Source organism: Ictidomys tridecemlineatus, chromosome 7 (genome assembly GCF_052094955.1).
Source record: "Ictidomys tridecemlineatus isolate mIctTri1 chromosome 7, mIctTri1.hap1, whole genome shotgun sequence".
Taxonomy (NCBI): Eukaryota; Metazoa; Chordata; class Mammalia; order Rodentia; family Sciuridae; genus Ictidomys; species Ictidomys tridecemlineatus.
In genome coordinates, this window is record NC_135483.1 from 60036495 (window position 1) to 60063433 (window position 26939).

General features: G+C 38.8%; 1 protein-coding gene across 15 annotated transcripts in view; it reads left to right on the plus strand.

Moving 5' to 3' along the window:
- Nucleotides 1-25866, plus strand: part of Ncoa2 (nuclear receptor coactivator 2) — a 259997-nt gene extending 234131 nt beyond the window's left edge. For 9 of the 15 annotated variants that reach the window (XM_078017044.1, XM_078017042.1, XM_078017041.1 and 6 more), the window contains 10 exons: nucleotides 209-424; nucleotides 2582-2711; nucleotides 8916-9096; nucleotides 11632-11910; nucleotides 12088-12168; nucleotides 13541-13982; nucleotides 15768-15945; nucleotides 16498-16696; nucleotides 19412-19501; nucleotides 22054-25866. In XM_078017044.1, coding sequence (XP_077873170.1) covers nucleotides 209-424; nucleotides 2582-2711; nucleotides 8916-9096; nucleotides 11632-11910; nucleotides 12088-12168; nucleotides 13541-13982; nucleotides 15768-15945; nucleotides 16498-16696; nucleotides 19412-19501; nucleotides 22054-22065 — 1808 coding nt within the window. In that variant the 3' untranslated portion in view covers nucleotides 22066-25866. The remainder of the gene's footprint in view (nucleotides 1-208; nucleotides 425-2581; nucleotides 2712-8915; nucleotides 9097-11631; nucleotides 11911-12087; nucleotides 12169-13540; nucleotides 13983-15767; nucleotides 15946-16497; nucleotides 16697-19411; nucleotides 19502-22053) is intronic. The other 6 variants (XM_078017054.1, XM_078017056.1, XM_078017052.1 and 3 more) reach the window with 5 other exon arrangements.
- The last annotated feature ends 1073 nt before the right edge of the window (nucleotides 25867-26939 follow it).

Consider the following 26939-nt stretch of genomic DNA (forward strand, 5'->3'; position numbering starts at 1 on the left):
AAGTTCATGTTTTGTAAACTTTGTAGTAATTGCCCATTCTTATTTCTTAGCCAAGAGCCCCATGTCTGCCCCAATGAGGGTGTTAGCTATCAGGCTCACTGTGGATCACAGAATGGCTGTTTTATAAAGAGTAGGATCGTCTGGTTTTGTACATGCTGAGCATGTTTTCAGTTACTACATCTCTCAGCTTTCTTTGGCTTGCGTGCAGGAATGATCAGTAGTAATACTTCCCGGCCCACCATGCCATCTGGGGAATGGGCACCGCAGAGTGCTGCAGTAAGAGTCACCTGTGCTCCTACCACCAGTGCCATGAACCGGCCAATCCAAGGAGGTATGATTCGGAACCCAACAACCAGCATCCCCATGAGACCCAACAGCCAGCCTGGCCAAAGACAGATGCTTCAGTCTCAGGTCATGAATATAGGTAAGGTAGTCCATTGGTCTTTGCTTTTAGTTTGCATGCTTTCTTAGCAGGGAGTATCAGCTCTATAAGTTCTTTCAAGACTTGATCTTGAATTGCAGTTTGATTGCATGTGATCCTGCTGTGTAAAACAATCATAAGTGGGATTTTGCTGGAACTCTGGGTAGACTCATGAACTCTTCAAATGTTTTCCAGTAATGTAAGAAAACTGAATACCTTTGTGATCTTTTATTTTCATTAAAGTATCTAACTTCAGCTTTGGGGAGAAACAGGAAGTCATACTATAAATTATATGTATATAATTTATTATATATAATATATGTATATTATATATATTATAAAATATTTTTTAAATAAAGAAATAGTTCAATGGTCTAGCTCTAGTTTCTAATTAACTTCATGGTGATCAGAATCTTCTCAGGAACTTAAAATGAGGATCCTGGGCCACTGCCTTAGGCTATTAAGTCACTCTCCCAGGTCCTCACTAAAGACACAGGATCTCAGAACATAGCCAAGAATGTGAGGATCACCAGTATTCTATCTGGAGACAATACATATGTTGTTAAAATTGATGGTGTGATAGATTATATCAACCAGTTTTTGTGACATGTCCAACATAGACAAATCATACTATAAAGTCAGTAGAGTCTGCCTAGGCTAGTGTCTAGTAGGCTGCCTAGGGTTGGGGTAAGGGGAAATGGGGAGTAATTCCTAATGCAGGAGGTATTCTTTTTAGAGGAATGAAAATGTTCTAAAATTGATAGTGGTGATGGTTATACAACTCTGAATATACTGATACCCATTGAATTTTATTCTTTAAAAGTGTGGAATTTTGTGGTATATAAATTATTAAATTATTAATCTTCTTGTATATTAGCATAATTTAGATAAGTCAGTATTTATGTGTTTTTCATATATTTACATGTTTCATGATAAATAAAAAGTAAAGTCATTCAGAAAGATGCCAGGATTTTTTTGACAAATCAACACAGAATTCTCATCATAACTCTGGCATCAGTTTTCTTACATAGTGACTTAATTGCTTAGCACATTTTTGCTTACTTCTGAAAGATGGCATTCATATTGTCTTTCTACATTGGATGCTCTCAAAGTAATGAGTGGTTCCACACATAAGTTCTTATCATTTAATGGTTGCATTAAAAAGTGCTAAAACACCCAGGTTTCTATATAAAATTAGAATGAGAAATTTAAGAGATTAACTTATTTTAAAATAATAATAATCCTTATATCTAGAAATTTAATGTATTCTCAGTCTTCACTAAAGGACATCTTGCTGTAGAGCTTGAGGTAGAGCTTTGTAAGCATTATTTTATAATTGAATTTTTTTGATTTTTAACAAACTCAAGCCATGAACTCATCAGAAAATTGTTGTAATAGATATTAGATCTACAGATAATGATAATCTTATAATTAAAAACTCATAACATCCATTATATGGAAAGCACCTAAAGGAAATTCTGAGAGAGAGCAGGTTGAGTTGTCTGGCCTCCCTTCTACTCTGCCCTAATTCCGGTGGAAGAGCTAACCCAAGTACAGTTAGCAAAAATTTAGGTACAAGTGGTCTAGACCAGCACTTATGTCTTAAAAGTATGGTCCAGCACCCTAGAGCCTTTCAGGGTATACACAGAGCCAAAACTGTCTTCATTGTAACACACAGTCATGTTTGCCTTCTTCACTTTCATCTTTTCATATATGTTCAGTAGAGTTTTTCAAAAGTGCCATGCCATATGACATGGCAGATGGTGGGCTATGGAAGTGAATGGGAGGTTCGACATCTCTAGATGTTTTTAACATTTTTCATTTTTAAATATTGAGTATATTAATATGTAATTGATTTACCTTTATGATATTTAGATGATTAATGCTTTTCTGTTTCCCAATTTCAGTTTACAATTCATTAAATATCAATAAAACAAATATGAACCAAATCTTTTTGTGGGAGGGTACCAGGGATTGAACTCAGGGGCACTCGACCACTGAGCTACATCCCCAGCCTTATTTCATATTTAATTAGAGACAGAGTCTCACTGAGTTGCTACTATAGTGCCTCATGATATTTTATTATATATCATATAGCAAAAATAGATCCTTCTTACAAGATGTAAAGTATCTGGGGGTTTTTTCTTCTTCCTCTTTTAGGGCCATCTGAACTAGAAATGAACATGGGGGGACCTCAGTACAGCCAACAACAGGCTCCTCCAAATCAGACTGCCCCATGGCCTGAAAGCATCCTGCCAATAGACCAGGCATCTTTTGCCAACCAAAACAGGTAAGTCCTAAGCTCCAGGAGAACCATGAGAGTAATGGCTTTTGGGTTCTGTAAGTTATTACAGACCTGTGCCTGAAGTAAATTCCTTCTGAATAGTGATGCCTGACCAGTTTTTGTTTATTTATACCATATTCTCTACTGGGTAGGGAATAAAAGGGAGAAGAAAGTGAAAAACTCTGCAAGTCCTAGAATGTGCCATTAAACAAGTGACAATTTATTTATTTTTATTTTTTTTAATATTTAATTTTTAGGGGCTGGGGATATGGCTCAAGCGGTAGCGCGCTCACCTGGCATGCGTGTGGCCCTGGGTTCGATCCTCAGCACCACGTACAAATAAAGATGTTGTGTATGCCAAAAACTAACTAAATAAATAAATGTTTTTTAAAAAAATTTAATTTTTAATTTTCAGCGGACACAACATCTTTGTATGTGGTGCTAAGGATCGATCCCAGGCCGCACGCACTACCGCTTAAGCCACATCCCCAGCCCCACAAGTGACAATTTAGTTGAAAATAAATATATATGCTGCCTCTGTAATAGAAGGTAATGTGCAGCATAAATGCTATAAGAGAAATCAACCATGTTTCCAGAGCTCATCCATCTGGGGTGTTTGGGAGAGGTTTCAGAGTCTTAGAGAAGGATTTGAGAAGGCAGGGGTGACGGGCCAGTGGAACTGGCAAAAACAGCATCTCAGAGGTCCAGAGCTTGTAGAAGCAATAAAAAAATGTTTAGAATAACAGGAGATCATCTCATTTATGTTATATATAGTTTACCACAATAAAAAAAATTCAGTATCTATAGCCACATCAATGTTTATAACAGCTCAATTCACAATAACAAAGCCCTTCAACAGATGAATGATTAAAGAAAATGTGATATATTCACAATGGAATATTACTCAGCCATCTAAAGAAAAATGGAATTATGGATGGAACTAGAGACTATCATGTTAATATGGATGGAACTAAAGACTGTCATGCTAAGTAAAATAAGCCAGTTCCAAAAAACCAAAGGATGAATGTTCTCTCTTATATGTGGATGCTGACATACAGTAACAGATAGGGGATAGAAATTCATTGGATTAGACAAAGCGAAATGGGCAGGGTGGGAATAGGAAACATAGTAGAATAATGGGACATAACTTTCCTATGTTCAAATATGAATACACCACCAGTGAAATGCCACATCATGTACAACCACAAGAATGGGATCCTAATTAGAGTAAGTTATACTCCATGTATGTATAGTATGAAAAAATACACTGTACTGTCATGTATATCTAAAAAAAACAAATTTTTTTAAAAAGAATAAATTTTTTAAAATACTCAAAGTCAGTCTCAAAAGGTTTGCCTAGAAGAATAGATTAGTAATAGATTGATAGAAGGTCGTAAATACCAAACTCTGAAGAATTCAGATTTTTTTCACTAAGCTGTCAAAAGAGACTTGAAAAAAGAAAGTGATCAGATTTGTTGGAGTTTTGTTCAGGTGTTGTTTCTTGGTACATGATCTTTTAAAAATGCTTTTGAAATGTTCTTTGTCTTTGCTGCATTATAGTTTCACTACTCTGAATAAGGCCTGGCTGGCTTTATTTATTTATTTAGCCTGCTTTGTATTTGATTTGTGTTGGGTTTTACTTATCTGTAGATTCACATTTTTCATCAGTTGTAGAAAGTTTTTATCAATCTTCTTTCTATATATTGCCCTTCCTCCATTGTCTGTATTCTTTGTTTCTGTGATTCTGATAAGACATGATATGCTTTCCCTTTCTGCATTATATATTTTTAAATTCTACCCTCTGTTTCTTAATTTACGTTCTTTTCATCTTTCTCTACTACATTCAGGATAGTGTATTCATAATTATATGCTTGCTCACTAATTATCTTTTTAGCTATATTTAATCCAATTGTATCTTTAAAATTCTATTTGTTCATTTTTCATGTTCTCTTATTGCTTGCTTATTTTTGGTTTGACATCTTTAATACCTTTAGACATATATTCATAGTTATTTTCTAAAGTTCTCAATCTATTAATTTCAATATCCAGATTTCTTGGGGTTCTAAATTGACCTGGTAGGGCTGGGGATGTGGCTCAAGCAGTAGCGTGCTCGCCTGGCATGTGTGCGGCCCGGGTTCGATCCTCAGCACCACATACCAACAAAGATGTTGTGTCCGCCGAGAACTAAAAAATAAATATTAAAAATTCTCTCTCTCCCTCTCTCTCTCCCCCCCCCTCTCTTTTAATAAATAAATAAATAAATAAATAAATAAATAAATAAATAAATAAATAGATTGACCTGGTAGCCTGTTTCCCTGAGTATTTTGATTCTCTTTCACTGGGTATTCATAATTGATCTTGGTCAATGAAATGCCCAGAGTCTGAATTGAGGATGCTCTTCATGAGAGAAGTTTTGTGTTGGGTTTTGCTAGGGGGAGTCAGTCACTCCCTTGGATCTCTTTTTTTTTTTTTTTTTTTTTTAATTTTTATTGTTGGTTGCCCTTGGGTCTCTTTCAGAATCCCTCAACTCAATCCAGCAGTCTCAGGTTAGCTCTTGTAATGTAGACATCTTTGCAATAGCCCAGTTCCCCAGCTCTCTTCTACTTTATGGATAAAACAGCACCTGTCACCAGTGGCTTAGGAGATGCTCAAGTTTCAGTGTATAGGTAGTGTGCTTGGTTCGTATTTGCCCCTTTCTAGTATCACACTTGTGTTATATGCATGACCTCTTTGTTTTATAGCAGTGCACTCAAAGCAGAAGTTCCACAGGTGACCTTGAGGCATAAGTGATAATGTTCCTCATACAGGGACAGAAGAGCAGAGGTACACTGATTGAGGCAGAGAGATCAGTTTGGAGCCTAAGCAGTAGGCAGTGAGGGAACTTAAAGAATACAGGCAATGTTTTTAGTGAGGCAACTTGTTAGAAATCATACAGTTTGAAGATTACTGGAGCCAGGTATGGTGGGTGCATGCCTGCAATCCCACCAACTAGAGAAGCTGAGGCACAAGTTCAAGGCTAGCCTGGGCAGTTGGTGAGGCCCTGTCTCAAAATAAAAATTATAAAGGGCTGGAGATGTAGTTCAGTGGTAGAGTGCCCCTGAGTTCAATCCCCAGTACCAAAAAACAAAAGATTATTACTGGAGAGAGTTGACCTGGAAGCTCTATTAAGAGTTGGGATCAGAGACTCTGAGAGGACCTTTCTGCAGACTAGGTATTTTGTCCTTTGGGGGTTATTTGAAACCTGAAATCATGTAATATTGTTACCAAATCCACAAAAGGCAATAAGGTCCTGAAATAACTTAAGGATGGAATGTATTTCCAGAGCTGCTTATTTATTTTTTAATGCGGGTTTTGAACTGAGTCCTGCTTAAGAATAATACTTTCATCCCAATTGGCATAGCACAGCCTCAGAATTCCTGTGTTGGGCTCTTTTACTTTCTGTATTTTAAGTGGGTAAAAAGAGATTAAGAGCTTACAATGAAGTTTCAAAAAGAGGGGTAAAAACATATTGTGTGTGTGTGTGTGTGTGCGCGCGTGTGTGTGTGTGTGTGTATTTAGCAAAAAGGAATGTGGTCCCAGCATGGGACAAAAAATTAACAAAAAGTTAACTTCAGATTAACTTCACTCAAAAATAGATTAGGGAGGGGCTGCAGATATAACTCAGTAGTAGAGCATTTGCCTGGTATGTGAGGGGTCCTGGGTTCAATGCCCAATGCCAAGGAGGAAAAAAACTAAAAATAGGTTAACGCAGCAGATAGCTATCATAGGAGAGAAAGAAGGAAAAGTGCTTCCTAGCTGCAGTCCATCCATGTAGGGGGAGAAACAGAAGGCTAGTCTTTCAAACCTTACTGTGTCCAGAAACCACCTCTGAGGGCTCATTGAAATGCAGCTTCTGAATCACCAGGACTGAATGGGGTCCAGGATTCTGCATTTCTGACAAGACCCCAGGTGATAACCACTCCACTGCTATTCCCGCTGCACTTTAACTGAAATCCAGGCCACAGAGGAAGAACCACAGTCACCTGGAGAGCTTAGTGGCTTGGCTCATAGCTGGTGGCCTAGAACAGCAGGCAGAGAGCTTCAGGGAAACTGCCATAGTTGTTGCACTTGGAGGCAGTGCGTCCAGATATTTGATTCTCATTTCAGGACTCAGATCCATGAGTTGGCTTCTTCTAGGTGTGCTTATTGGATAGAAAACTATTTCTATGGAAACTAGTACAGGATAAATGTCAACAGAGGGTTGTATCAGTGCAGCTTCTGAAGAAACAGAAGTCAAAAATTATAAAATATATCTGGAAGAAAAGATACTTTCAGGTGTCACTCACCTAGCTTCTCAGGCTTAAGAATTTGGTGAAAAGCCAACATCCATTCTTTTTTTTTTTTAAAGAGAGAGAAAGAGAATATTTTAATATTTTTTTTTTTAGTTTTTGGCAGACACAACATCTTTGTTTTTTGTATGTGGTGCTGAGGATCGAACCCGGGCCGCACGCATGCCAGGCGAGAGCCATACCGCTTGAGTCACATCCCCAGCCCCCAACATCCATTCTTGACTGACTGGAACTTTTTCACAAGACTCACCACTTCCAGCTCTTGGGAAGTTGCACTGGGGGAGACCCCTTGCTTCACTTCCATGACACAGTTGGATGCTTTCTCCCTCACTGCCACATCTCTAAAAACCCTCCTGCTCCCAAAGTGTAGCAAGAAAGCAATAATCTAGTATGATCATGGATGTATTTAAAGACTTAAGAACAATATGGACTGTAAATGAGAAACAAGAGGGACTGTCAGAAACTTACAATGTAAGCCAAGCTGTCATAGCAAGAGCCATTTGGTGATAAGAAGAGGGCAGAGGTGTGAGCCTTCACAGCACTCATTTTTTTTTTTTTTTTTTTTTTTTTTTTGAGGAGAGGGTGCAGATACTAGGGATTGAACTTTGGGGCACTCAACCTCTGAGCCATATCCCCAGCCCTGTTTTATATTTTATTTAGAGACAGGATCTCACTGAGTTGCTTAGCACCTTGCTTTTGCTGAGGCTGGCTTTGAACACACGATCCTCCTGTCTCAGCCTCTTGAGCTGCTGGGATTACAGGCATGCACCACCATGCATGCCCCTTCACAGCACTCTTGAATACAGTGGCCACAGAGCCAGTTACGATGCCTTGGAGGAGCCTAGGGCTGGGGACAACAGGTGAAGTATGGCATTGAGGGGACACTGAACTACACAACTTTCTCCTAAAATTACCTAGAGCTAGATGGAGGACACAGATTGTATGCTGACGCACTTGCGATCACTGTTTGAAATTAATTCTTGGTTTCATTGCCCAGCACTTCAATATTTTAGGGTTCTAGGTCAAAAGAGCATACCAAATTAACTGGAGAAACATAGCATATTTAGAGAGATAACATGATCCCTCCTTGATAAATGTATTCTCACTTTTTGAAGAATGAGTTTGCTTATTTATAAACCTTTATATTCTCCAGAACACCTTATAGTAGCTCTAAGAGTACAAAATAGACTTTCGGTAAAATACAGGTATCATGTCCCCCCTTAATATTAAAGTAACTCAGAAGCTTTTTTTAAAAAACCACTCTAGCCAAGCACATTGGTACATACCTATAATCCCAACGACTCCAGAAGGCTAAGACAGAAGGATCAGCAACTTACCAAGACTCTGTCTCAAAAAATTAAAAGGCTTAGGGTGTGGTTCGTTTGTAGAGTGCCCCTACGTTCAATCCCCAATACCAAAAGATAGCAAGAGAGAAAATTACCAGACTCCATCCAGTCTGTCCCACACTGGTCATCATACCCTCCTGTAGAAAAAGACTGTGAAGTCAATTAGTGCTTCTTACTGAAGTTCAGGAAAGTATAGAACATGCTGGAGGAGTCGGTGTGCATTTGTGGAAGTAGGTGAGCAGGATTCAGGCAGATCAGCTTATCAGTGCCACCTTTGTGATCTCCAGCAGCTGCTTTCACCAGACTGACTAAGCCTGAGCTTTGCCAGTTCAGTTGTGAAGTTGGGACAGTGGAAACAAAAGGTATACTTCAGATGCAAGACTTGGGTCTGTCTGTAATCAACGCTGAATAAGTGTATCTTCTCTTTAAGTATAACTTTTATTTAAATTGTCATTTCATTGTACGCTGGGCTGGCACTGGGGTTTATTGCAGAGACCCTGAAAGCCAACCAGCTTTTCCATCAGCCCAAGGTGAAGTTTGTCTCTTTGCAGGCAACCGTTTGGCAGCTCTCCCGATGACTTGCTGTGTCCACATCCTGCAGCTGAGTCTCCAAGTGATGAGGGAGCTCTCCTGGACCAGCTCTATCTGGCCTTACGGAACTTCGATGGCCTTGAGGAGATTGATAGAGCTTTGGGAATACCTGAACTGGTCAGCCAGGTAAGCATGGGAGCAGGGATGGGCACATTCTTATGGGCACAGGGGTGGCCTTTTGTTTTGTTTTGTTTTGTTAACAGATAGTCTTTAGTTGGCTTTGTAGAATATATTTTACCTCCTAACAGTCTGGCCCTGCTTTCTTTCTCCCTCTGTCCTGTTGCTCTCAACTAAATTTTTGCCCAAGAAGGAGAAAAGTGAGAATGAGCTTTACCTGTTATGATTTGGGTTATTGATTAACAGGGCAGAAACTCAAGCCCAGCTTCCCTTTGCACACAGGGAGGGGGCACACACGGAGCAGAGAACAGAGAAACTATGAGGATCGTGCTGCCCAGTGACGTAGACCCTCCAGTGCCAGTGGGCATTGGTATTAGGTATTACTCCCATGCTTTTGGGGGCAGTAACCAGCCTAACGGTCTCAAAATGCACCCTGTTGTCTGACTCTGGCAGGAGCTGTATGTGTATGTGTGAAGCAGCACTTCCTGGTGTGCTGTGGGAAAAGTGACCAGAAAGCCATTACAGTCTGGTCACTGTCTTCCTCTTCACTCAGCATTTATTTTTTATTGCCAAATGTGCCTTCCAAGGTTCAGTCTACTACTTGGACCTTTGGCGTGTCACCAGGTCTGTGAGAAAGGTGATGCAGAGTGAGGGAGACGTCTCTGCAGCATTAAAAATAGTCTTGTCATAATTCTGACAGTTTAGCAGACATAAGTGGGAGTTCAGACTTGTCGATTCATAATGAAAACAACAGAATGGGAAGAAATGACGTGAGGTGTTATATGAGATATAACCTGAAGTAAATCAAGGAAGGAAAATGAAGGTTAAGTATTTCCTGTGTGACTGCCTTTGCCTTTAGTATCAGCTAGAATGCAGGTTTCCATATGGTTATTCTTGAGTGTCTGAGTGACATTTAAAAATGTGATCACTAGGACAAGGAATATAGCTGAATGGTAGAATGCTTGCCTAACATGTGTGAGGCTTCGATTCAGTCCCAAGCACTATGAAAAATAAATTTGATCCTTTATTGCTGAGTGAGTTGGAACATTGTTTGTATCAAAACTAGTGTTGTATGGTCATTTAATATTTTATGCTCCTTTTTTCATATTTGTATTATTTCTATTTTGTCTTACCAGATCCATCATCATTATAATGTCAAATTAAACTAAATTATAGAAATGTGGCTAATAGGTAGTTGGGAAATATAAACTACAAATGGACTTCATTTGTTCTCAGGAGAGTCGTGTATTATCTTTAAAAATGGAAATTACTGCTGGGCATGTTGGCATATGCTTATAATCCCAGTGACTCAGGAGGCTGAAGCAGGAAGATTGCAAGTTCAAGGCCAACCTTTAGCAATTTAGTGAGGCCTTAAGCAACTTAGTGAAACTCTGTCTCAAAAAAAAGAAAGAAAAAGAACTGGGGATGTTGTTCAGTGGTTAAGTACCTCTGGGTACAATCCCTGGTACCAAAAAATAAAAAATAAAAATGGAAATTATTTAGCATGCATGTGGCCCTAGGTTCAATCCCCAGTACTACAAAAAAAAGAAAAAAAGTTTTCTGTCTGTTAAAAGTGGGCAAATATTTAAAGTTCTGAGGTAGCTCAACAGTGAGTGACCCCCTGACTGAGGCTCCATCTACATGTTCTAAATTATCATGGAGAAGACAGGGAGACAGGGTCCACAGGCTGACCACTGGGTGGTGCTAACCTCACCTAGGTTTCAGGATAGCTTCAGGATTACATGGTTGAGCCTTTGAGGAAGAACTAGGACAATTTCAGGCTAAAGAAGCTTGAGAGCTCTCTTTTGCTGATAGAGTCTTTGCTGCCTGTGTGCCATTCCTAGAAGTAGGCAAGGAAAAGGAGAATCCTCCCAAGTACAGCTCTCACCTCTGCGTGTGGATATTCAGGGACACCTGGGTCTGAAGTGTTCACCCTGGGGGAAATCCTGGTGCTTGCTACATAGATAAAAGTCAAGAAGTAACAAACACATTAACATGTAGAGCAAAATGTAGAGCATGTAGGAATTACTAACAGCCATAGAGAACAGTTAAATGAGCAAGACACAGCTTCTTACACTGGTGAGGAGCTCAGGCCCCAAGTCACAAACTGGAGAGAATTCCTGTAGCTAACTCCACACCTCCTGTCCTGCTTTGTTATTTGTAAATGGGATCGTGTGGTTGGTACCCCAACATTGCTGATCCCAGCTAGACACCAAGTTGTACTTATCTAATTAAAATGATTTATACGAGTATGAATGATCAAGAAAAAAGGACTTAATAGTTCTAGGGGATATTTGCGTCCTTAAGTCCAGACCAGGCTCTGATTGGTGGGGTAAGCAGGAGGCATGCTATAGTCATGCCCATTTCTTCCCTCCTGGTCTCTTCTTTGTTGAACAAAGAAGCATTCTCTGGAAAGAAAATAGAGTCAAGCTAAAGGTACCTTTTATAGTTAAGTTCAGTGTAGGTGTGAGAGAAAACAGCCTCTTATCTACTGTGATGGTTTAGTGGCTTAATCTGTTTGTTATTTGGGGGTTTTCTCTTCAGAGCCAAGCAGTAGATCCAGAACAGTTCTCGAGTCAGGATTCCAACATCATGCTGGAACAAAAGGCCCCTGTTTTCCCACAGCAGTATGCGTCTCAGGCACAAATGGCACAGAGTAGCTATACTCCCATGCAAGAGCCAAACTTTCACACCATGGGACAGCGGCCTAGTTATGCTACACTCCGTATGCAGCCCAGACCGGGCCTCAGGCCCACGGGCCTAGTACAGAACCAGCCAAATCAACTGAGACTTCAGCTTCAGCACCGCCTCCAAGCACAGCAGGTGAGTTCTTCAGTGAGGCCTATACAGTTCAATGGGAGATAAGAGGGCTAACATGGCCCAACAATGCCCCAGCTGCAGATATTTTGGGTTAGGGAGGTCTTCTTCTTGGGAAACGTGATTTGAAGTAAAGTATATTTTGTTTTTAAAATGCACTGATTCCTATGTGTATGCATTTAGAATCGCCAGCCTCTTATGAATCAAATCAGCAATGTTTCAAATGTGAACTTGACTCTGAGGCCTGGAGTACCACCTACACAGGTAAGGGGGCAAACCAGCCCACAGCTTTTATTGTATCCATTTAGATTGTCTCAGCATTTCTCCTGCCTGACAACCTGAGTGAAGTAATGTGTGGACCATGAGATCCAGACCCACACACTAGTTCTACAGTGTCCCAGCTGTCTATTTAATAGTCTGTCGCTTTTTTAGTTCCCTCCTAATCGTGCATTTTTATTGCCAGGTGCCATTGGTTCTTGTGATTCATGGGATTTATGTTATATAAAGTCACTAAATTAGAGAATACTAAACTATTGCTCCTCTGAGGAATGCAAGGTTGGGTACCTATAAGCTTTGGTCACATTTTCATCAACCAGTCAGTACATAACCTTGCATTAAATGTGTTTCTGTTTAAAGGCTTTTAATATGTACATATATGTTGTTGACTCATTAACATTGAACTCACATCCAGTAGACTGTAACTCAGGCCTGAACAGAGCTTATCTAACACCCAGGCTTTCTCCATGATCACATCACAGCCTCTCACACTTAGACAGTGCTTCAACACTGCACTTGGGAGCTATTTTAAACAGTAAAATCACCAACGAAAAGCATGACAGTGTGAGAAACATGGAACCAATTAGGCCACAAAAGGCCCCTTGTTTACAGTATGAGAGCTGAAACAAGAAGGCAGAGTAGCCTTGTTCAGCATCAGCTGGAGATATGCACGATGGGCATCTGGAACTTTTGCCCCTGTGCTCTTGTCCTTGAGTGGCCACCACAGTGCCATGAGTATTAATTTAGTGAGTAGGCAACTTCATGTAAATGGAAGTCACACATCAGGATGACTGCCCATGTCTCCTTAGGACCCATAAATAGCCTCGTACTGTAACAAGCACCAGCATTCTTCCCTCATCCTCTTCTCTGTTCCTCTTCCTTACCCTGTCTCCTCTGTCCTGGCTTCTCTGTATGTCCCTCTCAGCCACTCTTATTCCACCATACCCCTCTTTTCTTCCTGTGTTCAGCCTTTCCTGAAGTGTTCCTTGTCCCTTTTTGGCATCGTGACTTGGTTTCTTTTTAGATTTGAATGCCCCTTGAAAAACACTAAACTGCCATCCTCAGGGCTTATGTCACAGTCTTCTTATAGAAAGGACTGTGCTTTTGTGAGTCCTATATTTAATGGGTTAATTGATAATAACATTCAACTTAACCCTGCTAAGTCCTAATAAGTTTTCAGAGTCATTTCTGTAGAAGTTAGAAGCTCCCATGCTCAGCCATCAGTTGTTCAACTCTTAGTATTTCTTTCCATATAAATTTTATTTTTCAAATAATTTTACACAAGCTGGTGCCATTCATTGTCCTATCTAATCTGTGACTACCCCCAATGTTTCCCTCCATCTGTTGCCCTTGATTTTAGGCACCTATTAATGCACAGATGCTGGCCCAGAGACAGAGGGAAATCCTGAACCAGCATCTTCGACAGAGACAAATGCATCAGCAGCAGCAAGTTCAGCAACGGACTTTGATGATGAGAGGACAAGGGTTGAATATGACACCAAGCATGGTGGCTCCTAGTGGTATGCCAGCAACCATGAGCAATCCCCGGATTCCCCAGGCAAATGCACAGCAGTTTCCATTTCCTCCAAACTACGGTACTGGACTTACATCCCCAACACCTTTCACCAGTCCTTTCTCCCCAGTGTCCCCCAGTCCTGGGTCACAGCTCCTCTCTCACAGCTCTTTGCATGGCTCCCAGATGAATCTGGCTAACCAGGGAATGATAGGAAATCTGGGAGGACAGTTGGGGCCTGTCAGGAGTCCCCAAGTCCAGCACAGTACCTTCCAGGCTCTCAGCTCAGGTACCACTTTTCTCTGAGTGCAGGTCTTACTTAAGAATGACCGAAGTAAGTGTGTATGTGTAGAGTGTGTCTATCTTATAGAGTGTGAGTGTGTATGAATATATTTGTTGTTGTCATTGTCTGTGAACACAGGTGTATATGTATATATTGATATTTATATTTGATTTCCTCTGAGTCTGACTCAAACAAATCAATAGATACAAAATACTGAAAGACATAAATTTATATACAATAAATATTCTATAACTTTTGAAGAATGAAGACTAATGATTATACCAGATCTTTAATGAATAGATAATTCTTAGAAAGTGCTGTGTAGAAACCACAATGGGAGACTTGTTAGTTTTCTTTCCTATTGATTTGTTATTTAATGTCAGTCTTAAGAGATGAGATTCCAAGAGTATAATATCATAAACATTAATATTTGTGTGCATGTCATGTATAATTAATAGTTGAATTATTAATGAACCTAAAGTGCTTACATTAACAATCAAAATTATTTTTCCTACCCTTGCCTGAATTATCTATAAAAACAAGTATTAAGTCTTTGTGACTAAATTCAAGTCTCCTATTACTTTAAAGAAACAAACATAATGTGCAGCTTTTTTCCAGCAAAAGCTTAAACTTTTTATAGCTAATTTAAATATTAAGCATGTATGTTTCACAAATCTTAAGCAAAAATTTACTTAATACCATCCCTGAAATATTCTACAAAGTTGCTTCCTTTCTCCCCCCTCTGCTTTGTTTGCTCTATTTCCTTTTTTTTTTTTTTTTCCTTCATACCAGGGATTGAACCCACGAGTGCTTAGCCACTGAGCTGCATCCCCAGCCCTTTTTTTATATTTTATTTAGAGACGGGATCTTGCTGAGTTACTTACAGCCTCACTAAGTTGCAGAGGCTGGCTTTGAACTCATGAACTCAGCCTTCTGAGCCACTGGGATTATAGGAGTATGCTGCACCACACCTGGCTCAATTTCCTTTTGTTTTTGTTTCTGTGGTGCTGGGGATTTAACCCAGGGCTTTGTGCATGCAAGGCAAGCCCTCTACTAACTGAGCTATATCCCCAGCCCCTCAATTTTCTTTTTGATAATTTAGAAGTCTGCATAAAAATTCTTTCTTTCCTTTAAGGGTAGACTCCATTTGCCTCAAAACTAAGCAAGTATCATATGTTGAATATTTTCTTTTATCATTAATCTTGGATAGCACTGAAGTATCAGAGTCCTTTTGAAGGACAAAGTAAGCTAAACATCAATAGTTGTTTTTCAAAAGCATCCATCTTATCATGGAATGACTTGTTAATAAAAAATTATTCATGTGTTAACTTTTCTTATAGCTGAACTTTAATCCATTGTAAACCTAAATAATCCTGATGTAGTGGATTAAAGTACTATTAAATCCACTAAATTTTTTTAAATATTAAAGACTTTGACATTCAGGTCAAAGATGGATATATATATATATAATTAACCCATTGTTGATTTGGAGAGGGTTTGAGGCAAGAGTAATATTTTATCTCACCCGGAACTTGTTTGTTAGTATGGCTTCTAGGCCCACCCACACACACACCACCTACTGTAGAGAATCAGAGTGTGGAGATTTTTTTTTTTTTAAGTCTTGCATTTAACTCAGCTCAAAATCTTTTTCAAATGTAAGTAATTAACCAGCACATGCTCATGTATTTGAAGGTAATTTTCTATGTATATTTAATTTGGAATGTTCTTTTTTCCCCCAGGCTTTATCATAAAACTAATGGTCGCTTTTGAATTTTTGTTTTGTTTTTTAAGGAATAAGTCAGCAACCTGATCCAGGCTTTACTGGGGCTACAACTCCCCAGAGTCCTCTAATGTCTCCCCGAATGGCACATACCCAGAGCCCTATGATGCAGCAGTCTCAGGCCAACCCAGCCTATCAGGCCCCGGCAGACATGAACGGATGGGCGCAGGGGAACATGGGCGGGAACAGGTAATGCCAAGTTTCTGTGTCTTTTTGAGATAATGGTCACCAAGGAAACTTTCTATAGACTACCTTCCTCGTTTCTGTATTTTTTTTTTTTAACTTATTTGCTCAAGTAAATCGCTAAGTAAGCCAGTTTATTCATCTCAGGGCAGAAGTCACCCAAAATTTGCAAAAGCTTAGCAAAATACCTCTTCTTTTCAAGTAAAAGCAAAAACTTTAAGCAGGTATCACCCCACTAATTTATCATAGAGACTGCTGTGGAAAGGCAGTAACATAAAGCCACCCTTTTTCAGTCATGTTACAAAAGCAAAATGGAAAGCTCTTCTGATGCAGCCGGAAAGTGGGGAACACACTTCAAGAATTGCTGGGTGGTTCCTGCAGCACTTCCCCTGCTGATTAGGCCTCATCCATCCCATCACCTGATGGCTGTCCTCCCTGGATTCATGCAGTTTAGTTATTCACTCAAAGTAAAAGCCCTAGCAACAAGTTCTCAAAACTGCCTGCTTCTGTCTGCCATTGGGCTCTAACATTTTATTGCATCTTCCCTCTGTGTTCTAGCATGTTTTCACAACAGTCCCCACCACACTTCGGACAGCAAGCAAACACCAGCATGTACAATAACAATATGAACATCAACGTATCCATGGCAACCAACACGGGTGGCATAAACAACATGAACCAGATGACAGGACAGATCAGCATGACCTCAGTGACCTCCGTGCCTACGTCGGGGCTGTCCTCCATGGGTCCCGAGCAGGTAAACATGAAACACCAAGCAGCCTGGTGTCCTCTGATGATAGCTTTTGTCTAATTTTGCATTAACTGTGTCTTTCCACGTCCTTAACATCTTCCTTCAATTCCCACATTTATTTTGAAGACTGTTTTTTCACCCTGTTTTCACCTATTAGTGAGATTAACAAAAATATTAAGAACAAAATAAACTTGAAAGGATTCCTGACTGCTGAAGAATTTTTTAAAAAATATTTGTTAACCTTCACATCATTTACATTTTTTTTCATTTGAGGAATTTAGCTATATCTAAAATGAATCTCTAAAGATTGAATGTTGAGTCTGCATTTTACATTGCTTTATTTTGGGCTTGTAGTTTAAGAACTGACGTTTTTCTTAATGTAAATACCAAATGAAAAGCAAGGGACAAACTACCTGACACCCAGTTAGCTTAAAATAGTACTTCATTCATGCAGGGAGGCTATCACAGATAATCCAAGAAGTGTTCCTTTTCATCATTGGAACGTGGGTGCCATGATTTTTGGAAGAGAGTCAGTTTATTTTAATAATTTCATTTGGTATTAAGTATTTCCGTCCCAAAGAATACACCAGGTGGCAAAGAGACTCAAAGCATTTGGTATAGTAAATTGCCAACCCAGAACTCAAAAATAATCATTTTATCATGGCATTTACAGAATATCTTAGTTTTTTAATATATATTTTAATACATATGTGTGATATATATATATATATATAAGTTGTAGATGGACACAATACCTTTTATTTATTTTAATGTGGCTCTGAGGATCGAACCTGGTGCCTCATGCATGTGAGGCAAGTGCTCAACCACTGAGCCACAACCCCAGCCTCAAAATATCTTGTTTTTAAATGGCCCAAAATGTTAGTCATTCTGCTGCTGATCCTCAGTGGGTTCATTCAAAGTAAAATTGTGGCAAGGACCCTGAATTTTATTTCATATGTGGAAAAATTGAGGCATAGGTACTTTAAAGAACACAAGCAATAAGTCGTTATCGGCCCCATGAATTTCAATCTTGTTTTTTATTGTTGTTTTTTTCTTAATGTGATGCTGCAGATTGGCCTTCCACATGGAGCTGCATCCTCAGCCCTTTTTATTTTTTATCTTAAGACAAGGTCTCACTCAGTTGCCCAGGCTAGCCTCAAACTTGCATTTCTGCTATCTCAGCTTCTGAATAACTGGGATTATAGGCATGTAATACCATGCCTGACTGATTAGGTCTATTGAATTCTGATGTTAGTAAACCACAATTTTGTGAAATTTTCCAAAAATGTTACAACTCCTCAAGTGTTTTAGTCTATAAAATAATGATTAATAAATATGTAAGGTGGTGCATAAGGAAATTGAAAGCCCTTTGTAATTTAAGAAAGCTGTATGTTATTCATAACTTTTGCATGGATTTAAAACCTTTTGGGGGAAAGTGGGGAGACTGGATATCCTAAAGATATAAGGAAGATTAGTAGAGTAGAAAGAGATTCAAAGAGAGGAGAGACAGGAAAGGAGAAGAATTATGGAATGAATTTAACAAAACTGTGTGTGTTATGTGAATATATAAAGATAGCACCGCAAATTCCACCTTTATGTATATGTAAAAAGCACCAATCAAAAATAAATAAGTGAGTGAAAGGAAGATCAGTGGAGTAGAAGAAGGGGAATATTGGGAGGGAGGGTGGAAGGGAAAAGAAGGTAATGACGATTGAAAGGGAATAAATTAAACTCAACCATGTATGATTTAGTCAAAATAAATGCAGCTGCTGTGTATAACTATAATGAATGCTATAATTTAAAAATCTGTTAAAAATAAAAAAAATTTTAAACTTTTTGAATATCAGGGTTAATTTGCAGGCCAAGAAACACAACTGCAGTGTCTTCTGATAAAATCATTTTTGTGTGTATATACAGATGCTGCTGGGCATGGTGATCACGTATACCTATAATCCCAGCAGCTCCAGAGGCTGAGGCAGGTTTGAGGCCAGCTTTAGCAATTTAGCAAAGCCTTGAGCAACTTAGTGAGACCTTATCTCAAAATTAAAAAGAAAAAGGGCTGGGGATGTGGCTCAGTGGTAGAGTGCCCCTGGGTTCAATCCCTGGTGTTCACCTGTCCCCCAAAAGGAAATACACACACACACACACACACACACACACACACACCTCCTAACAAATTGTTGGCTTTGTTAGGGTAATTTTACAAAATCCAGCGCTGTTTTGGGTATTCACACTTGCTCTTGCTAATTACTAACTTGCCTAAGTGACAAAGATGTCAGGAGATTGCATCTCAGATGACTTTCACAGTCTCGAATATGAGTCATTGGTCTAATATGAACCAGTTAAAAGAGTGAATGGCATGAAAATGTTTCCAGTATTGTCTGTTTTATTTCTGTACGGAATGCAGATCAAATTTAATTTCAAAAGCAGCAAGTGTATTGCAAGTACTTATTTTTATGTTTCTCTATACTCTCCTCAAAATGTATACATGGGAGAATAGGTATAGCGATGAAGTCCTTTTTTTTATCCCCAGTAGGGATGGAGCCCAGTAGTGATGCGCAAGTTAGGCAAGTGCTTTACCACCAAGCTACATCCCCAGCCTTGAAACCATTTGTATCATGCTTTTTCATATACTCCTAAGAAAAGAATAGGAAGCATAAGGGGATGGTTGTTCTCCAGTGCTCTTTTGGATGTCCCACTGTCATGTCTTGTTGCCCTCAGGTTAATGATCCTGCTCTTAGGGGAGGCAACCTTTTCCAAAACCAGCTGCCTGGAATGGATATGATTAAGCAGGAGGGAGATGCATCACGGGTAAGAAACAGCATAAGACTATGGTAGTGAAGTGACATGAATCTTTTGTAGACCAAAATTGGCATAGATTTATTATCAACCAGTACATTAAAGGTGGTTATAAATTATCTGATTTCATTTAGCATATAGTACTTTTTTGTGAATAGTTGTTTCCTTAAGCTCATTGTAATTGATCTTATATTAACGAATCAAGAACCCTAATTTTGCAGAGTATGGTAGCTTGCACCTGTAATCCTAGTGACTTGAGAGTCTGAAGGCAGGAGGATTGCAAGTTCAAAGCCAGACTCAACAACTTAGTGAGACCCTGTCTCAAAATAAAATTTAAGCTGATCACAAAGTCTCACACCCTTAATGCCAGTGTCTTGGGAGGCTGAGACAGGAGGATCACAAGTTCAAAGCCAGCCTCAGCAATGGCAAGGCGCTAAGCAACTCAATGAGACGCTGTCTCTAAATCAAATACAAAATAGGGCTGGGGATGTGGCTCAATGATTAAGTGCCCCTGAATTCAATCCCTTCAACCCCAAAATATATATAAATAAATACAATTTAAAAAGGGCTGGGGATATAGCTCAGTGGCAGAGCACTTGCCTAATATGCATGAAATCCTGGGTTTAATCTTCAGTGCCCCCTAAAAAAGTATGTGGAAGATTTAGTGACCCCTTCCCGCCCCCTCAACATTGTAGCCAGAATGCCACACCAGGTAGTGTGACTCCAGAGATCCATACCATGCTTGCTGCTGTCATTCACCAAACTGATTCTGGCCAGTAGCTGCCCATTGATGCTAGTCACGGAAAAAATACTGCCTTAATGATTAAAACCCTATAAATGTAATAAGATATAAAAATATCTTACTAGATTTTTTTTCTGGACCTACTAGAATATTGAAAGGATTTCTAACATTTTCATCAGTACCATGTAGTATATTCATATGAAATCATATTAGTGATACAAGCTAGGAATGTGTATCCTCAGCTTAATCTTATAAAAGTACATTAACTATTTTTCTCTAAGAAGAACCATAATTACAAATGTTCTTCTAGGCTCTGAAGAGAAGTGTGTGCCTGGTCAGGGACTAAATCTGTCAACTGGTTATATATAAAATCAATCTATCTATTTCTCTCTCTCTCTCTCTCTCTCTCTCTCTCTCTCTCTCTCTCTCTCTCTCTCTCTCTCTCTCGTGTGTGTGTGTGTGTGTGTGTGTGTGTGTGTGTGTGTGTGTGTGTGTGTGTATGCGCGCGCCCGCGCACGTGCATATTACTAAGGACTGAATTGAACCCAGGGTCACTTTCCCACCGAGTTAATATCTTCAGCCCTTTTTATTTTGAGAAAGGGTCTCACTAAGTTACCCAGGCTGGTCTTGAATCTGTGATCCCCCTGCCTTGCCCTACTGAGTTGTTGGGATCATAAACATGCACCATCGCACCTGACTAAACCTAGATAATCTCTCTGGCTCTTTGCTAACTGTCTGAATCCCAGAAGCAGTGGCCACATGTTTCCACAGCATCTACTCTACTGTTTCCCCTCAGAGAACTCAGATCACATTTGTATTTGATGATTTGCCTTGCCTATTCAGTAATTTTTGTGATTGCAGTGACTAGAACTGTCTTGTCCCATCATTGGGCACACAGTAGTATGTACTCAGTATTTGCCAAATAGGTGGAAACTTCTGGGAGGAAGATGGGTAATAGCCAAAGAAAATCATTGACAGAAATAATCACAGCAACCAAGGAAATACCTACAGCTAACTCCTGCTCACAGCAGCCTTGATAGCCTGTCATCCAAATCATCAGTATATAGCAACCAAACTAGCAGGAACACTCCTAGGACCAAAACCCAGGTTTTTAGCTTGCTGAAGCCAGGGAAAGCACACCCACCAGACCTGGGAAGTATCTTATAGAAGAGAAATAGTTCATAGGAAGTGGGTTTGTACTGGAGGAATCAGAGGAAGGATTAGGAAGTAGCAGCCCCTTCTGGATTGGATGCTACTCAAAAGCAAGATTCAGCAACTGGGTTGTATCAGTTGTTGAGAAGGTGAAAGAAATGAAATAGGACTAATACACCATTAGTAGTCGGACAGAGGTCATTTAGGAGAGACTGACTAATGATGCTTTTGTCATCTGTCTCCTGCAAGAAACCACACAGTAGGTCCTCTGGGCTAAGCCTCATCCTTCAGGAGACATTGCATTCATCCAGGCACGGTGGTGTAGACTTGAGAGGCTGAGGCAAAAGGATGGCAAATTCAAAGCCAGACTCAGCAACTTAGTGAGGCCCTAAGCAACTCAGTGAGACCCTGTCTCAAATGAAAACATTTTTAAAAGAGCTGGGGATTTGGCTCACTGATTGAACTTTCCTGGATCCAATCCCTGTTACTTCCTCCCCCCAGAAGAAGGAAAGGCTTTGTTCAGTGGGAAACTTGTCCAGATTTGAATCCCTGTACTCTCCCAAATGTGGCCTTGTGATTTGCATCCTTTAGAATAGTCAGTATTTTGATGTTTTTGTCGTGTTTCATTAAAAACTCAAGATGTTTTATGATTTTGCTTGTTTTCCTGCAGAAGTACTGCTGACCTTGAAGGTAGCTGGTTGCTTCTTTCTTCAGCTGACCGGGCTCATTTGCTCAAAATACTTACCAGTCTGGAGAGCTGTGTCTCTTTGTTTTGACCCAACTGACCTGCCCGCCAGTTCTCCCAGAGCACGATGAGCTGACGGCCTGGGCCCAGGCTCCCAGCGACACTCGGCTGCTGCAGGAGGAGCTGCCTCCTCTCGTCTCAGTCCGAAGCGCGAGTCCAGACAGTCACTCAGTCTGTTCACTGCATTCACCTTAGTGCAACTTAGATCTCTCCTGCAAAGTAAATGTTGACAGGCAAATTTCATAACCGTTTCCAATGAATGTATTTAAATGTATGTATTTAAGGAGAACCATGCTCTTGTTCTGTTCCTGTTCAGTTCCAGACACTGGTTTCTTGCTTTGTTTTCCCTGGCTAATCAGTCTAGTACAAAAAAATTAAGATTTCATCTGGGGGAAAGAAAAGAATTCTAAAAACAAATCAAACTGTTTTTAACCTAAAGCCTGCGTTTGGGACGGAAGCAGACCCCGTGGACAGTGCTATATGTGCAGACACACCCAATAAATGAAGACCTATAAAGTCATAGTTGTATCTTTGCAGAAAGCGCTAAAGACCATGTTGGAAAGGGATTCCAGTTATTGAACAGATGAAAAGAAGCCTGTGAGAAGGCTGTTAATATTAACAAGTATCTCTTCCATTTTTTTCTCTCGAGAAGAAATATTTTTCATTTCTAAATTAAGTTTCCGTTAGATTGATCATCTTGAATTAGCATCTCCCCTTCCCCTTCTGGTTCTGACTCTTGTCTCCCCCTGTTCCCCCTACTTTCATTCATTTTTTAAAAAATAATATAAGCTACAGAAACCAGGTAAGCCCTTTATTTCCTGAAATGTTTTGCCAGCCACTTACCAATTGCTAACTATTGAATTTCAGAAAAATGCATTTACTGGCAAGGAGAGGAGCAAAGTTAAGACTTGACATCAGTCAAGCTAAGGACACCTGCTTTGGAAGCATGTTTATTCTGTTCCCCAGCAACTCTGGCCTCCAAAACAGGAGAAAACACTATAACTAGTGTATTGAAATTGACAGCAGATATCACGACAGATTTAACCTCTGCCATGTGTTTTTTATTTTGTTTTTTAGCAGTGCTGACTAAGCCGAAGTTTTGTAAGGTACATAAAATCCAATTTATATGTAAACGAGCAATAATTTAAGTTGAGAACTTAAGTGTTTTAATTGTATAATTTTTGTGAGGTATACATATTGTGGAATTGACTCAAAAAATGAGGTACTTCAGTATTAAATTAGATATCTTCGTAGCAATGTCTCCTAAAGGTGTTTTGTAAAGGATATCAATGCCTTGATTAGACCTAATTTGTAGACTTAAGACTTTTTATTTTCTAAACCTTGTGATTCTGCTCATAAATCATTTATCTAATCTGTATGATATGCAGCCGCTGTAGGAACCAATTCTTGATTTTTATATGTTTATATTCTTTCTTAATGAACCTTAGAAAGACTACATGTTACTAAGCAGGCCACTTTTATGGTTGTTTTTCTGCCCACTCTGGTAGGGGAATAATATTTTATTAATTGGTGTCAGTTTCAGATAACTGCAATACCAAGAAACTGATGACCTTTTTGAGCTATTTCTCCCCAACCCCTAATACACATACTTTCTTAACTAAATTTCAGAATGATATCTTTTTGATGTCTAAAAAGCAAAGCATTTTATAATATCTCATTAGCCAGGCTTTTTAGGAACAGAGAAGTTTTTCCTTGAAATTTGATTAATTGTTTATTTGTGGCAGGGTGTAAAATGTACAAACTACCCCTATTTATATTTATATCTCTCTCTATATGCACGGATTACAGAAATATAGAAAGAGATATAACCCAAAGATAAATGGTAAGTAGACAGTCTAAAAGTGTTGCTCCATACTAAAGAAACTTCTGGAAATTTGCATTTCAATACCTTTTTCCACTTTGAGAGGGATCTCAATACAGGGAGGTGGCCAAGGAACAGCATTTCTCGGTGGCCACCAGTTCATATGTCCCCTCAAAAGGCTCTACTTTTCTCCACCAAACCATTGGGTTGCCCAGCTGTGATGGTAAAAGCAAGCAGATGTGGGCCCGGAACTCCAGGACCTCATCCATGTGATGAGGCTCACATGGTGCACAGTTTAGTGTGATCAGTTTTGAGTTAATTTTTAGAACTATGAGAGTTAGAATCTGACTTTAGCTTCACACAGCACAAAAGAGAAAATGGAGTTTAACCCGGATTTATTTTAAGTCCTTTTTCACTTTACCATCCAAAAATACCTTCCATATCTTTCATTTTTTATCCATCTGCCCACTGTGTTTTAACATCAATCCAAGTTGGACAAATCTGCAGATCTGTGGTACTGGTAGTTCAGAATAACTCATGATCATTACTGTCATGAAGGAAAAGAGATTATAAATTCTCTTAAGGTTCAGATCAGGTAATGGATTTTGTTTTACATCTAATTAGGAGAAGAAATAAGTGAAGGAATCCTCTGATCATATTGATCACTATAGAAGCAAAAGCCAAATCAATTCCCTTCATTATCAGTATTTCTCATGCTGTACACAATAAATTTGTTAGATTGAGTACTTGGTTTTTGTTTAAGAGAACAAATAATCAGTGTTTTACTTATTACTAAATGTGAAAAACATAATGTGAAAAGTATACATACATTAACTTGGTTGTAAAACCCATTTAAGTGTTCATGTAATGTGGTAAGTTTAAAAAGTGAAGTGAGTTGTTTTACTACAATGAATTCATTTGACTCAAAGATTAAAATGCCCCTCCCACCACGTGTATCTCTTATGGCCTGTAATAATTGAAAGCAATGTTTTTGCAGTTTATATAATGCAATTTTTAATCTGTGTTTAAAAATGGAGTTCATATGGGCTTAACACATGAACTGGGTGGCACAGATCCACTTGCAGAACCCAAAGATACACAATCAATTTTGAAATGCAACTTAAGCCATTAATTGTTGGTGTGAATTTAAAATTTTCTAGTGTTTGTATGGTAGTATGCTGCCTAAGAGCAAAGCATTCTCTGCACAAAAGAAAATTACTGTAGTGGCTTCGATTTTAATTAGAATTTTTCTCCCTGGTGTTTCTTTATAGACTAAAACAAAATCTTTTAAGTTTCTTACTACAGGTAAAAGCTATGTGCAAGAACCTCAAAATGCTAAAATCTAGCATAATGCCTTAGATCTGTTTTTAAGTCTTGTATATTCCTACATAGCTGTCCAATGTATTATATTTGTATAGTGAATTGTGTACAATTTTTGAATAAGTGCATCATCACTTAATCTTTATGTTATTGAATAGTGATGATGATACATTTCTTCAAACATTTAACTGTCATTTTTTTTCCTTTGTCATTGTGGGTTTTATTTGTACAGTTCCTCATAAAGTTGCATCTGAGATGTGTGTATATGAAAAGATTATACAAGGGTAAAATTAAGCAATATATTAACTATGGTTCTTCAGGAGAAAGCTTACAGTGTTTCAGGTTGTGGTTTATTTTCAAAACGGAGTTGACTCTGAACATCACTTTGTTCACCTGCATTGATGTTTGTATTTCTAGTGTGAGCAGTTTATGCAAAGGTAGATATATTCAGAGAAATTTTAAATACATTTATGCAAGTTAATATTGCTTTGCTGATGCTATTTGCTTATTTGATGTTAAATAATGCTATTGTAAATAAAGAATTCTGTTGTTATTGCATCATTTAATAAATTTTAATGCCTTCGGGTTTTACATGGCTTTAGAGATTTTAATGTGTTCATATTGTATTTTCTTTTATAATTAAATTAAAAATACCTTAACTGTCATTTAGTAATTTCTCATATTGATACAGAAGTTGACACATTCACATCAGTTTAACATTTCATTCTAACAAAAACCCTTTTCTTTCCTTCTTTCTTTCCTTCTTTCTTTCTTTTGCTGGCAAATGAACCCAGGGCTTTGCACATGCTAGGCAATTACTCTACCACTGAGCTATCCCCAGCCCCCCAGTAACCCAGTCGTTTTTTTTAATACTGAAGGTTGAACCCAGGGGCACTTACCACTTAGCCACATCCCAAGCCCTTTTTTATTTTTTATTTTGAGACAGGGTCCCTCTGAGTTGCTTAGGATCTTACTAAATTGATGAGGTTGACTGAGTTTCTGGGGTTACTAGCATGTACCACCACATCTGGTTAGATTTTCAGTTTGAAGATAAGGAATGTGTCCTGTTTAAGATTAAATACAACTTATATAGACCACAGAGTCCGAAATGATGTTAGTAGTCTTTTCACCATTCTGTTCCACTTCCCATTCCCAAATCTCCAAAAAGGTTCATGAGAATACTGTGGACTTTGAACTAGTTTATTAAGATTTTATATATAAAAATCTCACATGTGAGAGTATTCATAATGGTTTACTGGGTTTGTTTGTTCATAATTGGGAAATAATGCAAATATAAAATATCTAAAACCTATATCATAAACTATATGCAATATTAGTAAATATATCTGTTTTCTTACTTTCTTTCTCTCTCTCTGAAATACAGGTTTGTTCAGCCCATTACAGATGCTAGCTTGAAAAGGACCGAGTCCTGGGATAAATTCTACAAGTACAAGGCACAGAGCTCTATTCAGCTGGGAGTATATCCTAGAGCTTTTTGTTTGTTTTATTTTGTGGTGCTTGGGATCAGACCCAGGGCCTTGAATATACTCAGCAAGTACTCTATCACTGAACTACTTACGCCCCAGACCCTGGGATTATGTTAACCAAAGGCTCACAGCCAATGCTAAAAAATTAAGTATGAATTTTAGGGATGGAAGAGAAAAAACAC